This window comes from Ahaetulla prasina, chromosome 3 (assembly GCF_028640845.1).
Source record: "Ahaetulla prasina isolate Xishuangbanna chromosome 3, ASM2864084v1, whole genome shotgun sequence".
Lineage (NCBI taxonomy): Eukaryota > Metazoa > Chordata > Lepidosauria > Squamata > Colubridae > Ahaetulla > Ahaetulla prasina.
In genome coordinates, this window is record NC_080541.1 from 67066882 (window position 1) to 67082870 (window position 15989).

Genomic DNA, 15989 nt, shown 5'->3' on the forward strand with positions numbered 1-15989 from the left:
GAATAGAATAGAATAGAATAGAATAGAATAGAATAGAATAGAATAGAATAGAATTTTATTGGCCAAGTGTGATTGGACACACAAGGAATTTGTCTTGGTGCATATGCTCTCAGTGTACATAAAAGAAAAGATACGTTCATCAAGGTACAACATTTACAACACAATTGATGGTCAGTATATCAATATAAATCATAAGGATTGCCAGCAATAAGTTACAGTCATACAGTCTTCAAAGTAAGCAAGCATATTACTGCATTCTTAAGTTCTTGATAGTTTTGTACAATATATGGTAACAATGGCAAGCAACAGGCCTACCTGGGACTTAAAATCGTGCTTTGTTTCCTAGAAATTAAATGGCAGTCTCGGTGCTATTCCCACATAATTAACACAAAGAAGAAGAACTGAAACAACATTTAAAACGGACTGATATGACTTTATTGGAAAACTCAAGTCCTTCCGAATGGGTTCTGAGCTTGAAACAATTTTTATTTGAAATAAAAATATTTCTATTAGAAACTACCGTATATACTCGAATATAAGCCGATCCGAGTATAAGCCGAGGTCCCCAATTTTACCCCAAAAACTGGGGTAAACTGGGGACTCGAGTATAAGCCGAGGGTGGGAAATGAGGCACCTACCGGTTGGGGAAACCCTCCCTCCCTCAGCTGAGAAGGCTGGCGGCTCCCCCGCCCCGCCCTCTCACTGCACCGGCAGGGCTTCAGTCCGGTAAAATGTGAAAAAAAAACAAAAAAACTCGAGTATAAGCCGTATATACTCGAGTATAAGCGGAGGGGCTTAAAAAAAAAAAAAACTTGAGTATAAGCCGTATAGACCCGAGTATAAGCCGAGGGGACGTTTTTCAGCACAAAAAATGTGCTGAAAAACTCGGCTTATACTCGAGTATATACGGTATTTCTTCCCTCTAGCTGCCATGAAGATCCTAGTGCAAAAATGGATTTTCTTGAAAGATTCCTGAAACCTCAGAAGATCAGATTTTTTAAAAACAATTGTTTTCCTCAGGAAACGATGAAATCTATTTTGGGAGTGGGGGTGGAGGTCCCATTAGCTTTCCAGGCCATTATTCCATCCAGCCCTGTTACTATCTATACGGATAATCTTTTAGGTAGAAATGTTTCCATTCCTATTTGGAAATATTGAATCTTCAACAAATATCACTGAGTTATGGTCATAGCTTTGCTCTGCTCTGCTTTGCTTCCAGACTGTAGAAAACAAAATGTTGACATCAACTCATACAACTTTTATACAAAATTTTCAGATGTCTGCTCCTTACCTATGCTGTCCTTGGAGTTAAAGGAAAGAATCACAAAGAACTTTTCCAAAAGAGGCTTCAATAATTCATCTGGCAGTACAAGATGAGTGTCCACCAACAAACAGGACCTCAACAGTTGAGAAAATGATGAAACAAATTCCAGTAGAAATAAAATCTGCTTAAACAAAACACAAAATTATTGGATGCTGATATTTGGATAACATTTTTTACAACTATTTTTTTTTTAAATATTTATTCTGCCTTTATTATTTTTACACAGAAGTCCCGGAGGCTAACATATCCAACATACTTTCCTTCTTCTATCTCCTCCACAATAGCCCTAGAAGGTGTCCCAAAAGTATTTTTTCCAGAGGCAACTGGACTTTCTGGTTTTTCTTTTCTTGGAAGACATTTTGCTTCTCATCCAAGAAACTTCTTCAGCTTTCGCTGAAAGTCAGAGCTAACAGTTTGCCCAAACCGGTACAAACCGGTAGAATCCCACCACTGGTATGTGCATTACTGAACTTCGTTTGCTCGCCACTCACATTAAAGGTCCTCTAAAAAGAAACTTTTGCAGTATTTTGAATTGAAGTTAACTAGAAATGCGTTAAACTAACAAACAATTAAACAGAAGATAGCATCAGAGCCTGACATTACTACCTCATTAAAGTGTTTGCTTGTTTAGTAAGGAATTATGTAAATTGAAAATATTAGCATGCATAAAATTTTCATGATTATCATTAATCACTGAGAACAAAAAGATACATTTCCTCTATTTTTCAAATAGAAAATCCCTTCCCCCTAGAAAGCCATAGCATTTCCCCCATATCAATATATTCAAAAACTGTACAGAAATCATCTATTAAAGCTGATTCTCTAATTCTGGCCCTAATTGCTTGGTGAATGTTGAATCTTTGTATTAGACATCTAAAAAGTAATTAATTTCTCTTATTATCCCGCCCCTTTTCTCATTCTATAATCAACAAATCAGAGAATCCAAACATAGCATACAATACGAACATCTCGTAGATACATCAGATGTATACCCAAAGCAACCAATATCTTCAAACTGACTACACTATGAATATGGATGCATATGCCCAAGGAATGAAGGCCATCTGATGCAAACAGGCAAATCTCCTTGCTTGCCTAGGAGATGCTGTGATAAATTTATGACTACAACATCTGCAAGCTTCTTGACCCATTCTCCCCCCCCCCGCCCCCTTTTTTTCTTCCATTCAGTCATGTCTGATTCTTGGAAGCTGCTGGATAAATTTTCTTTTCAAGGGTTTCAGAAATAGTTTGCCACTGTGTCCTTCTTAGGGTTGAGAGAAAGTGGCTGTCCCAAAGTAACCCAACTGGCTTTGTGTCCAAGATGGAACTAGAACACACGGCCTCCCAGTTTCTAGCTTGATGCCTAGAAACGCCCAAACTGGCTCTCTAATTCTGGCCCCTAATTACTCCAATTAATCACACATTAATGACAGGAGGAGAATACAAGCAAGCTATATTAGAGTGGGCAACATGGCAGCCATACATTACACAACACTCATCTATGCACAAAAGAGTATCAAAGTAGAATAAATTATTTAACGTATTCAAGACCAGGGGTATCAAACTGGCGGCCTCTGGGCCAGATGCATCTTGTGCAGGCCACGCCCACCTCAGCTCACAAAGGCAAAAAACATGATATGTCACGTGACGTGATCAAGTTTAAAACCCGTGTTCAAGACAGTATATAACAGTAGAAAGTTAGCGGGGAAAAACATTGAAAAAGGCAAAAATCTGTAGGCTTTCAGGATTGTCACATGGCTTTAAGCCATTTAAAATGATTCTTTATACCTGCACTTGCAAAATTTTGTCTTACTGCCTGAAAAAGTTATCAGACCTTGTTCTGCTTGCCTGGGAGTGGTATCTGAACGCAGATATTCTGCCCCACTTTGTTCAGCAACTGAGGAAGTGGAAGAGGGAGGAATGATCTGATTGCCATGGAAATTGGAATATTTTCCACCTGTTTTCTGATAACTGCCCTCATGAGAATAAAGCTGCACCATTTGTAAAGACCATTAAAAACAGAAGTTTTTGCCTCAGGGCTGGGAGTGGAAGAAATTATTTCAGTATTTTTATGGTGCAATTGTTGCTCACATGTCAGGTATCCAAAGTTTTGCAACTTTGAACCAGATTTAATAGAGACCTAGGGAAAAGGATACATCTTCTTTCTAAAAAGAAAACGCTAAATCTCATTGAGCATATTATTGATCTTCCTCACACTTTATCTTCCTTTCCATTCACAAGAAGGTTCACATGGGGAAGGGAGATCAAAGGAGCTTTGATGTCACTTCTCTGTATTCAGTTGCACAACGGTAATTCAGTTACCTGAGTTTTACAACTACACAGCAATCAACTAAGGCACTGCAGGTCCTGAATAATTGATGGAGCGAAATGTTACGGCACACAGATCCCTAAGCACGCAAGCACTTTCTTTCCGGTACTTTGCTATTCACCCCCCTGATTCCGTAGTTCTCAGCTACAGCAAAAAAAATAAAAATAATAATCATGAATTCTAAGGTGAAATTCTTTTTGCCTTCTTCCTAGCAGTAGCACCTTGGGCAAATTTAATGTAAATTTAATAAGTAATAATGCTAATAAAAATTAACCATTTATTGTTTTAAACCTCTAGCTTGCTTAAAACTGATGTAGCACCTGAACATACTATTTTAAAATGCCAATTTGTTCCGCAAGATTCCAAAGAATAAGACTCTGTGGCTTGTACTGCTTAAACGACAGCAGCTTCCTATATCAGAGATTTTATTTATTCGAGGGAGTTTTACTGCACTCAAGCCAAATTCTTTCCCTGCCCGGTTTATAGGAAGAAGGAACCCGGCACACTGTAGTATCTTATAGTTCAGATAAATAAGCTGATGGAATGACTTCGGGCTAGAAATCAAGAGACACATGTTTTCATCAAATCGGAAGTGATACATCTCTTGCACCCTGCTGCTTGCCACGGTCTACTTCACCTCTAATTCTAAAATATCCTGTTGGTGAACGTGAAGGAAAGAACACTCTGAACGAATATTTCGGAGAAAGGGCATTTGTTTTCTGAGCTGACACCAAGTTTAACTATGGTGGAGATCAGAATAGGATAGTAAAATATAGGTCTGACTGGGAATAGGGCTAAAGGAAAAGGAAAAGGGTGAGAGATAGCTTGGTTTAAATTTAGGGAGTTGTAGTCCACACAACCTAAAATAGCCCATCTTAAAAAAAGATCGTTTAGAGCAGGGGTGCTTTGATCTGGCCCATGGGGCCACCCTGGAAACGGTGAAGGACCGGTCTATGGTGCCTCTGCCAGTGAAAACAGAGCTCAGGAGGGCTGTCTGAGGCCCTCCCGAGCTCCATTTTTGCTGGCAGAGGGTTGCGGGAGACCACTGCAGCCAAAAACTTCTGTGGCTCGGACTGCTAATGCAGCCTGCTATTAACAGCAGCTGCCTGCAATCACTGCAGGTTCTAGTCCCACCAGGCCCAAGGTTGACTCAGCCTTCCATTCTTTATAAGGTAGGTAAAATGAGGACCCAGATTGTTGGGGGCAATAAGCTGACTTTGTATATAAATATACAAATAGAATGAAGACTATTGCTAACATAGTGTAAGCCACCCTGAGTCTTTGGGGAAGGGCGGGATATAAATGCAAAAAAAAAAAAAAAGTCCTTGAGTGGCTCAGACTGCTAAGACAGTCTGTTATTAACAGCAGCTGCTTGCAATTACTGCAGGTTCAAGTCCCACCAGGCCCAAGGTTGACTTAGCTTCCATCCTTTATAAGGTAGGTAAAATGAGGACCCAGATTGTTGGGGGCAATAAGTTGACTTTGTGTATAATATACAAATGGATGAAGACTATTGCTTGACATAGTGTAAGCCGCCCTGAGTCTTCGGAGAAGGGCGGGATATAAATGCAAATAAAAAAAACAAAACCCAGAGCTCGGGAGCCTGTTTTTGCTGGCAGTGCATCTGGCCACCACAGCCGCCAACACAAGTGATGTTGAGCTGACCACTCCCACCCTGGCCCTCCGAGGTCAAACACAACCCAATGTCAGCGTTCCAGAAAACCCCCTCTTCAAATAAAGATTCAAGTGGCCCTCAATGAAATCAAGTTTGACTCTCCCGGGTTTAGAGGACATGCATATTGATAGGAAAGGGACAAAAGTGTTGTCATTAACAACATGTCCTTTTTTCTAAACTATACCATGGCACATATATCAAAAAGTAGGGTAGTCCCTGCTCACAGCGTCAAAACTGAATGGATATTACAGAGGGGGCACAGGAAAAGAACTCAAGTAAAAAGAGAAAACAGGCACTTGACCAAGCAGTATCTTTATATCTGATAAATAGATCAGACTGCTTTATTTTTGTGTGTTTGTGACATTTTTCCCCCAGCCACCAAGCTCAACATTCTTATATTCTGGACTCTGCCACTAACTTTAACAGCTCAGGCAATTTGATAGCTCTGGAACAGCTATATGAGCTACAGCATTTTTAATATGAAAGGAAAACTTGTTAAGGTTGTCGAAAGCCACCTTGTCAGGATTGTGGTGAAACAGAAGTATGATGAAGGGACAGGTAAAATGAAGAAGCATTTATTCCTCTGAAGAAACATTTTTCTCATTGCTCTTATTTTTCTCCAATTATGTGTCTTCCCACGTGCAGAGACGCATTCAAGGTACAAGCAAGTAATTAAACTATTTCTATAGTAAGTAATATTCTATAGCCTAGATTCTCATCGACTGAAGAGAACCATAGCTCTCCCTTAGGAGACATTATGTTCAGCTTTCAGAATAAACAGCAATAAAGTCTGGGTAACCTGACATCGTTATTAAAATGAACAATAGAGTGCCAATTAATTTAATTCACAAACAGAGGTTAAACCATCAGACAAATTAAGCCGTTCAATAGAAAGGAACAGGAACCAAGCACCCACAACCAACCTGCATTTTGGAATATTCCTTATGAGATGGCCAAGGCGGAGCTTTCATTTCAAAGATGTATCTCTCCAGCAAGGCAGAATTTACAAGACTAACAAAAACAAAGACAGATATGTTAACAGAAATAAATATGAACTCCAGCAGAGATCGTAAAAAAATGGTCTTGGTTATTCACACCGTGGCCTGCATTAATAAGAGGCAAGTTGTTGTTTCGTATGAACATGAGTGCCCCTTCCTTCTTTTCCACCATAAAGGGGAAATCACCAGCATACATTTATTTAGAAACCAACAGGATTTCACCCCAGTCAATAAAAGGGTACATATAACAAGGGCATTAAAACATAGAAGCTACACACACAAAAAAAGAGGAAATAATAATAAATCCAGACAGCAGCATAAGCAATTAAAAATATATGGAAGGAACGATGTTGTTTTCTCTAGCTGCCTAAAAAGCAAATAAAACAATCGTCTTCTTTTATTATGGAAGAAGCTCCACATCCTGGTTGCTGCTATACACAGATGAGCTATGAACCCATCAAGTTTCCCTTTGCTAGAATGTGGGAGACATGACATGCAGTCAGATCAGACTCAGAGGAGAGCTGGCATCCTCACAGATGCACTGCCTTAGATGTTGGGGATCTGCAGGTAAGAACCAGCAGCAGATAGGAGCTGGATTTGCATATAAACTGAGTGTGGGAGCCCCGAGATTCATGTTTTATTGCCTATAAAATGCATGCCAAAAAAAAAAAAAAAAGCAACCTGAATACTGAAATTGCATTTTCTGAATTTTTCAAAGATGTGGCCATTTCATATAGTTAGCTAGATACAGAAGGATATGGAATTCTGTGACCAGATTAATTTCTCCATGGAGGGCATATAAGTCCTCCATTAGTCAAAACTTGAATAAAATACCATCGGCCAGCAAGGAACAGCTTTAATCTTAAAGGCCTAAATGCTGCGTACACGATCCTCCAAAGAAAGGGATACCTGGTCCATAATAAGTTAGGAATACCGCACTACTTATTTGTCTATCTGAACTCAATGTCTGTTTGCACTCATCCAATACAGTTTCTATGCCTTCTTAGAAAGCATAGGAGTACCATCAACCGTGGTGGCGCAGTGGATAGAATGCAGTACTACAGGGCTAACTCACTGCTCATTCCGGGAGATCGAACCTGAGCTGCTCAAGGTTGACTCAGCTTTCCATCCTTCAAGGTTGGTAAAATGAGGACCCAGATTGTTGGGGGAAATGTGCTGACTCTGTAAACCACTTAAAGAGGGCTGTAAAGCACTGTGAAGCAATTTATAGCGTATTTTTCGGACTATAAGATGCACTTTTCCCCCTCCCAAAAAAGTGGGTGGAAATGTCTGTCAGTCTTATAGAGTGAATATGGGCCTGTTTTTAGCCTCCCGCACCCTCTGTGGGTCCCATTTTTGCCCTCCCCAGTGTCCAGAAGCACACTGCAGGCCAAAAATGAGCCCATTTTTGGCCTGCAGAGGTCTTTGTGGGTCCTGTTTTTGCGCTCCCTGGCATTGGGAAGTCTTGCAGAGTACTTCTGGACGCCGGGGAGGGCAAAAACAGGACACGTGGAGGGAATTTTTTTTTTCTTGTTTTGCTCCTCTAAACGTAGTCTGGTGCTTATAGTCTGAAAAATATGATAAGTCTAAGTGCTATTGCTATTGCTCTTATGAGGTTCTCTCCAGCAAAATAACCAGGTATTCTTTTTGTCTAGGACATGAGCAATAGTACAAAAGCAATACTTTCAGGGAATGTTAAAGACAATAGGGTTTTTATATGAGAAGCGCCAAAAAGCATGCTAGGTTAAAATAATTAAAAGCAAGTGGAGGAAGATTTGTGCTTGATGGAAAAATTAATAAAGAGGGCTGCTACTACAGGACTTAAAACAAACAAACAAACAAAACAACAACAAAGAAACATGCAGGGAAAATAATGAAAAAAACACCTTCCTTCCATCCCCACCCAACAATCTGGGCTCTACTTAAAGTTTGGAAGCCCATTGGACCATATATATATAAGGTTAGGATTAGGGTAGTTAAGAAGGGCTACCTTTTTATTTAAGTTAGACACAAAGTTTTAGTCTTTAGTCCTCATTAGAGGATACCGATTCTAGAACTGGTTCTAGAATATCAAACCAAGACTATTGACAATGAAAGAAAAAGTAATGGATTCATTTTTAAACCGTAAGTAGTTCATTTTTAGTTTCATGTAATTGCAGTTAGGCTACTGAAATTAACAGTGGGAAGTAGCCTCCTTGGATACAAACGGTAAACTGTTATAGACAAAGTCTGTTAACAAAAATAGCAAAACCATTTGCATCAAGATACCTAGTTATCTTATGACTCCATGGTTGATAGAGCCAATTTTAGAACTTCCAAACTCATACTTTTAACAAAACTAATTTTAACTGTTTTATTTATGTTAACACATTATTGATATTGATGTTAACTTGATATATGAATAATGACTCTTTTATTAAAGTTAATATATTTGATTTTATTTAATCTTACTTTTGTAGTCATTGGATAATAAAGTAAAAGAATGTCTCAAGTAGATTTAATATGCAAATATATTCCACTGTGCACTTTTAAGCATTTGCCGCAGTGTAGAAGTTTAGAAAATACAGTACACTATTTAGGGATGATGCATATTTAGTGCATATGACTGAGTCAGAAGACTACGTTTTACTTTTTGTATACAGTTTTAAGAAGTCAATAAACAGATGAAAATTATGTGTTTTAGTTAGCCTCAGGTCAAACAATAGTTACTTTTTATTTTGATCAACTGCTAATTCAATAAATATGGAATTGTTAAAAACGGTCAAACCAAATGCCATATAGACAATAAATCTCAACCGTCCAAAGTATCAGTTTGCAAAAACTTCACTAACTTTTCATAGCTTAGAGGAGTTTCATTATTGCAAGCAAGCAAGAAGTCATATAGAGAAAGCATGTAAGTTTAATTAATGATATTTATTTCTTTAGTACAAAAGTATATCTATCCCAGAAATCAAATCTCTCTCTTTCTTTTAACTTCTTCCTCCTAGCCTTTCAACTCAATGGATTTTGGTTTTTTGCAACACCTCCAATGTGTACACAGCAGTTCTTTCTGGCCTGAACAAACACTGGCCCCAACCCCATCAATATCAGCCCTTCAAGATGTTCCAGATTTGCTCCATTCTCAGGAAGGAAGGGATTCTTCTAGTTTGTTACTTTTGAGTTCACAGAACACTCAACAGTTTATCAATATATATATATATATCTATAACAAAGCTTGGGATATCATTTGTCACAGTCTATTTGCAAGATTTCTAGTTATTGATCTCTTACCTACTGAGAGCAATTAGTGTATGTGCTCTCCGAAGAGCAATTGTAGTCTCTTTTGGAATAACAACAAGCAGGTTGTCCAACACGCCACACACAGCTGAAAGGAGAGGAGGTGTGACTACCATACACTGATTAGGTCTAATGACAGACTCTGGGGAAACATGTGGACTTGAAGATGCTGTTGTGGTTGTGTCACTCTGACCTAGAACACAACATCCAAAAGAAATAAGCTACATGAAATGTGGATTCACATGAAACTCTGGAGATACATTCCTCACTCTGACGTGAACCACAGAGAATCAATCAAATCTATTAGCTACATGAAGCTTCAAAACAACTCTTGTGCCAATTGTTTCCATAAAAACCCCACCTGCTGGTTGCTGTTTCTTAAACTGAATATTCTTCTGTTAGGATAAATAGAACAATACGCAACAGTCCAGTAAGAATCATAGGACTAGGGCAATACAGGCCCAAAGAGAGTTTTGTCGATTTGAAATATTTAAAATGGTAAAACATACTGTATTTCAACAAAGAGCTGCTGATCTGAAAAGTGTGCAGAGCTAATTTTTTCCACCCCATGCTGTGATCACCTGAGAGTTTCAAAAATAAGCTACCAGGTGATGGCTGCTGTTTGGACAATCCATTCCAAAATTTCTAGCATGCACTGTGTACATAGCATGGCTAAGAAATGAAGTTGTCTAATATAGTTCTCAAGAGTATCCAACCTTGAGTTACAAGTCGGTTCAATGATGCATCGTGAATAAGACTAACAGCTGGCGAAGAGGGTGCTTCTACTTCCACAGCACGTCCCGGTGATGGTAATGCTGAAATTATCTAAGAAGAACCAAGAACTTTATTTAATATGCATTTTTGATTGTTCTTTAGCTGAGGTACCCCATCTTTTCACCCAAATGGTGCTCAGTGCCTAGCAGCAATATAAAATGCTAAAAGGGGGACTATTGTCAAATAAATTCAGACTATTGTAAAGGAATTCGAAGCATGGAGTAAACAAAGAAAGAAAATTGCATGGGATTCAATCAAGTAAATCATCTCAACAAAATTTCTGTAGCCAAATATTGTCTTTACTTGTAGGGAGAAAAGTAAAGCAGGAAAGAGTCTTGCCTCTCTTAGCAATGAGTTTGAAAGTCTGAGAAAAGACATTGAGGGGAAAAAATCCTGCCATCCCCTTCTCCACTCCCACCAAATACTTTTGATACATTTGGCATGCTGAGGAGGCAAATGGGAAGGTATTTTCTGAAGACCATTCCAGAAAATATGATGCTTCAAATATTGTGTGTGTTTGCACATGTGCTGTGTGTTATATGTACACATGCCTTTGGGTCAGGTTGATTCCTGGTGAATGCGCTGCAGTTTTTTTGGAAATATTTTTTAGAAGTGATCTGCTACTGTGTTCTTCTTCCTAGGTCTGATAAAGACATACTCGCTTCAATTCACCTTGTTGACTTCATGCCTAAGGCAGGATTAGAATTAATGGTTCTCCCAGTACTTTAAACACTATACCAAACTCACTCTTTCAAACATAAGCCTCTACATGTCATAATCACCATATTGAACTGTATTTAGAAAAAGATGGCAACTATACATGAAACATGGTGTTGAGTCATGTAATCTTAGTATAATTGACCTATAAAACCTTAATCTAACACATGGAACATTGGGACTCATACCCAGGGTCATCATGGCGGCCAAACTCAACCAGTTCCTCAACCAGTTCTATTGACATTTAAACTGAGTCTCTAGGGATAAGGATTTGTAATAAAACCTCTAATTTAAGCATGACTGTATTTCTAGAGCCTTATAGAGTGGATGGGAATTCCTTTATAACACAATGCAACCCAAATACCCCCTCCTCTTTGCTAAGTGTGCAACAAGGAACAAGAGAGTCATTTAAGGCACTTTCAATTTAATTAATAACTTGTGCCCATTAAGCACTATGCCATTTAAAGCATTTCCTTTCCCATTTTGTTACACATGGGAAATAAGATGTTTTCATTTCTATTATCTGAGCAGCCTATGGAGGGCCCAGAAGCATACTATAAATAACAGAAGATGCTACAGCTTTTTGCTTTGCTTTTCAGCACAGTAACTTCTCAGCAATGATGACAATGATGAAATTAAAGAATCCAGCACACAGCTAGTCTGTTACTTCAGAGAACCTATCTGTCAGGCTTCACCCTACCACTTAGAAAAGCTCACAAGAATACTAAATAATGAAAATTTATTGAAAAAGGTTAAAAGCAACAGGCAAGGAGTTTTCATTAACCTCTGTGATTCAAGAACATTTATTAGCTAGTGTGGGTAGTTAGTTCTCACATAGTTGGTGAAAAACAGTATGATAGCAGATCTAGTCATTGCAAAATGGAAACCAGTCCATTCAGGAGGAGGCCATTTTTTTCAATTCCAAGGTCGAGGAGAAAAGTAAAGCACAAGTTTGTATATTGTTTCTGTATTAATGGCTTGTTCTTGAAAGAAATGAAATTGAAATAAACTAATTGTCACTGGTTACCTTAAGACTACAGACTTACTTAATATAAAATAATTACCTACACGAGTCAATTTTTTGGGGATAAGAAAAAACTTGGTTTGCCCTACTATCAATAGCTAATGTTAATTTGTCTAATGTCAGACATAGAAACATTTTTAGAAATTATTAGTAGAAACAGTTCTCATACCAGAAAATATTGTGGTGTGCAGTAACATTGTTTTAGACAGAGCTCCATTTTTGGAAATGAAAGTATTTTTTTACTTTTCCTAACAAAAAATTACTGGATGCCTTCCACACTGAAAACATCCACAAGTATTTTTAACATTGCCTGTTGGAAGGTGAAAGATTCTGAATGCGGGTAAAAGAGGAATTAAAAAACAGAAAAAAAAATTAAACTCTATTAATAACCCAAGAAGAAACACAGGCAGTAAAACAGAATCCTAGAGTATTCTAGTTCACAGTATGTTCAACTCACCCAAGTATCAGTAGTTGACTGAGTACATGGAGATTGGTTCCCACCATTCTGGACTCTCCAAGCAGAAAGAGAATCTTCAAAGTCTGGAAAAGTGAGAGAGAGGAAATCCATGCTTATAAACGTTTACTCTTTCCACCAATACATTTTCATCCTGTTGAAACATTTTTTTACTTTTTACTTTCATGTCATTTCAAGATGAGCCATGCTTCCTCCAAAATTTCAAAAGCAAGAGTAAATCTGGGCATAGGTTTATTCTTCCCTGTAGATCAGAGGTGGGTAGCTATGGCCCTTTTATGACTTGTGCACTTCAACTCCCAGAATCCCTGAGCCACTATGGCTGCTCAGGAATTCTGAGACTTGAAGTTCACAAGTCAAAAAGGGGCCAGCTCAGCGGTGAAATTCACCCGGTTCTATCTGGCTTGCCGAACAGGTAGTGCCGACAGCAGGAGGTTCCGCCCATCTGCCAGGACGTCATTACGTCTCCTTTTTTACCCTCTAATCCCGCACGCTTCCATTCCAAAACTAGTAGTGAAGGTAAGTAGGTTTCACCGCTAAGCCAGTTACTCACCGCTGCGGTAGATAGTGAGCTGTGGTGTCCAAGATATCAAAGAATAACTTGGACATCCATAAGCCTCATCCACAGTTTGTGGTTTGGAAGACACGACTGACCTAACTAGACTTTCCTAATTATTTTTAACCTTCAAACAGCCCCTTTCATTATCCAGTAAGCAAAAGTCAACAGTGTGTGAAATGCTTAGAAAGGTTTTTTTTTATAAAGACAGAAATATTTTCATTTTTTTTCAATAGTTTGCATATTCTGCACCTTGAATTGTGAAGCCGAAGTGTGGGATATGGTAATTAATCTTCACTAATAAGCATTTTATGCCATAAAATTGATGACAAACTGTTGTGTATAATCTTACACTGAGATATTGATTTACCCAACAGTGAATAGACTTAAGGTGAAAGTACACTTGATTTACAGGATGGAGAAGAGGGGGAATACTGATTGCAAAGAACGCAGCCGCAACAAGTTCCCTATCATTTTATACAAGAGACAGCAATAAGCCACCAACTGTTTACTTCGTGTATCCAACCTAATTGTCTGCCAAACAAATCTCCATGATGCACTGAGAATTGATAGTTTCCACTACGTTCCCTTCAAAGAATACATATGAAGTGGCCCTTGCGCACTATGGAGTGCTGCCAACAATTCTCATGAAATGAAAAAGTATTTCATAAACCCAGTATGGAATTTCTCACACAACATCATTAACACAGTCACAAAGAAAAATAAACTGCCAGTCTATTTCTTATAGGCAGTATCTTGCCGTTTTTTTCAGCCTCTTCCTTTCTTTACATTACAGATATATTCTCCTTAAGGTTTTAATTAATATATACATTTTAGAAATTCCACACAATCAATTATTCTTTTCATAATGAGAAAGAATAAATAACCTTTACTAAAAAAAACCAAAAAAACCCCCCACTTCCTTTTCTACCTCTAACTACAAACACATTTTTTAACCTAACTGTACCCCGAACACTGAACTAGATTAAGGAGCAAGGTTTTGTTTACTTTAGAAATGAACAAGTATTGTAGTGTTACATATTCACAGAGGACAATACTTTCTATTGTCACATAATTAAAACTGCCATCATGAGAAGAAATTGTTGAGAATATGGAAAAGAGTAGTGAGATTCACACTACACGAATTCTTGGAAGTATCACTTACCATTCATGCCATTCTTTGTTGATACCAGCTGATCTCCCAAGGAGAAATCCACATCAAATGTATACCGACCCAGGTAGCATACCTTCACCATTTCATTCAAATGCTCATAGAAGTGGCAATGATAGAGCAAGGCCTGCAGCGCAGGTTTTCCCGACAGAGATAGACCAGTTGCTTCATCATGTACACAAGGCCCCTGGAAAGACAGATAGAAGGAAGGAGGGAGGAGGGAGGGAGGGAGGGAGGAAGGGAGGGAGGGAGGGAGGGAGGGAGGAAGGAAAGAAGTGAAAATGTTCTTCTTCTTACATTATAGTTTCTTATCCTGTGTCTCAAAGATAGGATACCATAAATGAAATTCCTCCTCCCTTCCTTTTTTTCAGTTTTGAGGATTGTGTTTACAGGCAGTCCTTGCTTAGTGACTACAACTGAGATCAGCACCTCTGTTGCTAAGCAACACAGACACTAAGTAAAACATCCCATCATTATGACTATAACTTGTTGCTGGCAATCCTTATGATTTATATTGATATATTGACCATCAATTGTGTTGTAAATGTTGTACCTTGATGAACGTATCTTTTTTTTTATGTACACTGAGAGCATATGCACCAAGACAAATTCCTTGTGTGTCCAATCACACTTGGCCAATAAAAATTCTATTCTATTCTATTCTAAAAAAAAATAATTCTATTCTATTACATCTGACTTAAGTCACCTCCCATTTGATCATTACACAAGTCACCACAGGTCATTAAATGAAGCATCACATGACTTGTGATTTTACTGCCATTCTCCATTGACTCTGTTTGTCAGAGGCCAATTGTAAAACATGCAAATAGGAATTTTGTGGTCGTGGGAGATTATGACAGTTGTAAATGTGAGGACTGGTTGTAAAGTTACTTCTTCAGTGCCATTGTAACTTTGACTGGTAGCTAAACAGTTGCTTAACAGTCGTTAAGTAAAGTTTACCTGTACTTTGTAACTGTACTTCTTAATTAGAAAACTGTGCCTCTGATTGTTAATAATCTGATGTCAAATTAGGCAACTCTCACATTTTTCTTCTCACAGCAAATATGAGCAAGAATCCGTAAATTGTAAATCCATGAAAATGCAGGTAAACTGCAATTTATAGCTTATGGAGGGGGCGGGGGGGGGGGAAATCTCCTCGTAGATCTTCATTTTTTTGAAAACTAACTTCCAAGCAACTGTGGTACAATTATAATTGCAGAATTCATACAAACTTTAAAATCTGTTATAATCTGGAGGATTTAACTAATAATTTAAACACTATTTTTGGTTCTCCTTACCCTGTTCTTCCCTATACTCTTTATTTTTCTTCACAAAATATTTATAACTTAATTTTAACAGACCTTACCCCCAAAAAAGATTGGTGAATTCAGTGGCCACAACTGATTATTAAAACTTTTCAAGATGTTGAAAAAAAAGGAATTTATAAACACATATTTATGGAAGTCCTTCCCCCCCCCACTCCAATCTTTACTAATATAAAATACTTGTCACTGCTTTTTATTTCAAATGAGCCTCAAGGAAAGAATTTGCTTAATTATCTGGGCATGCTTTAATTCTACCACAGAAAATGGGAATTCAAGTGCAGACTATCCAAGCAAGATGTACTGACCAAATCAAGCATGACAGCTTTGCAGATGCTAGAAATGATCATC

The 15989-nt window shown here is 38.1% G+C and overlaps 1 protein-coding gene across 1 annotated transcript in view; it reads right to left on the bottom strand.

Moving 5' to 3' along the window:
• RTTN (rotatin) overlaps positions 1 to 15989 on the bottom strand; it is an 81921-nt gene that overhangs the window by 23101 nt on the left and 42831 nt on the right. The window contains exons 26-31 of the mRNA XM_058178563.1: positions 14311 to 14503; positions 12575 to 12657; positions 10319 to 10427; positions 9597 to 9795; positions 6252 to 6339; positions 1292 to 1445 (exon numbers count right to left, since the gene is read on the bottom strand). Coding sequence (XP_058034546.1) covers positions 1292 to 1445; positions 6252 to 6339; positions 9597 to 9795; positions 10319 to 10427; positions 12575 to 12657; positions 14311 to 14503 — 826 coding nt within the window. The remainder of the gene's footprint in view (positions 1 to 1291; positions 1446 to 6251; positions 6340 to 9596; positions 9796 to 10318; positions 10428 to 12574; positions 12658 to 14310; positions 14504 to 15989) is intronic.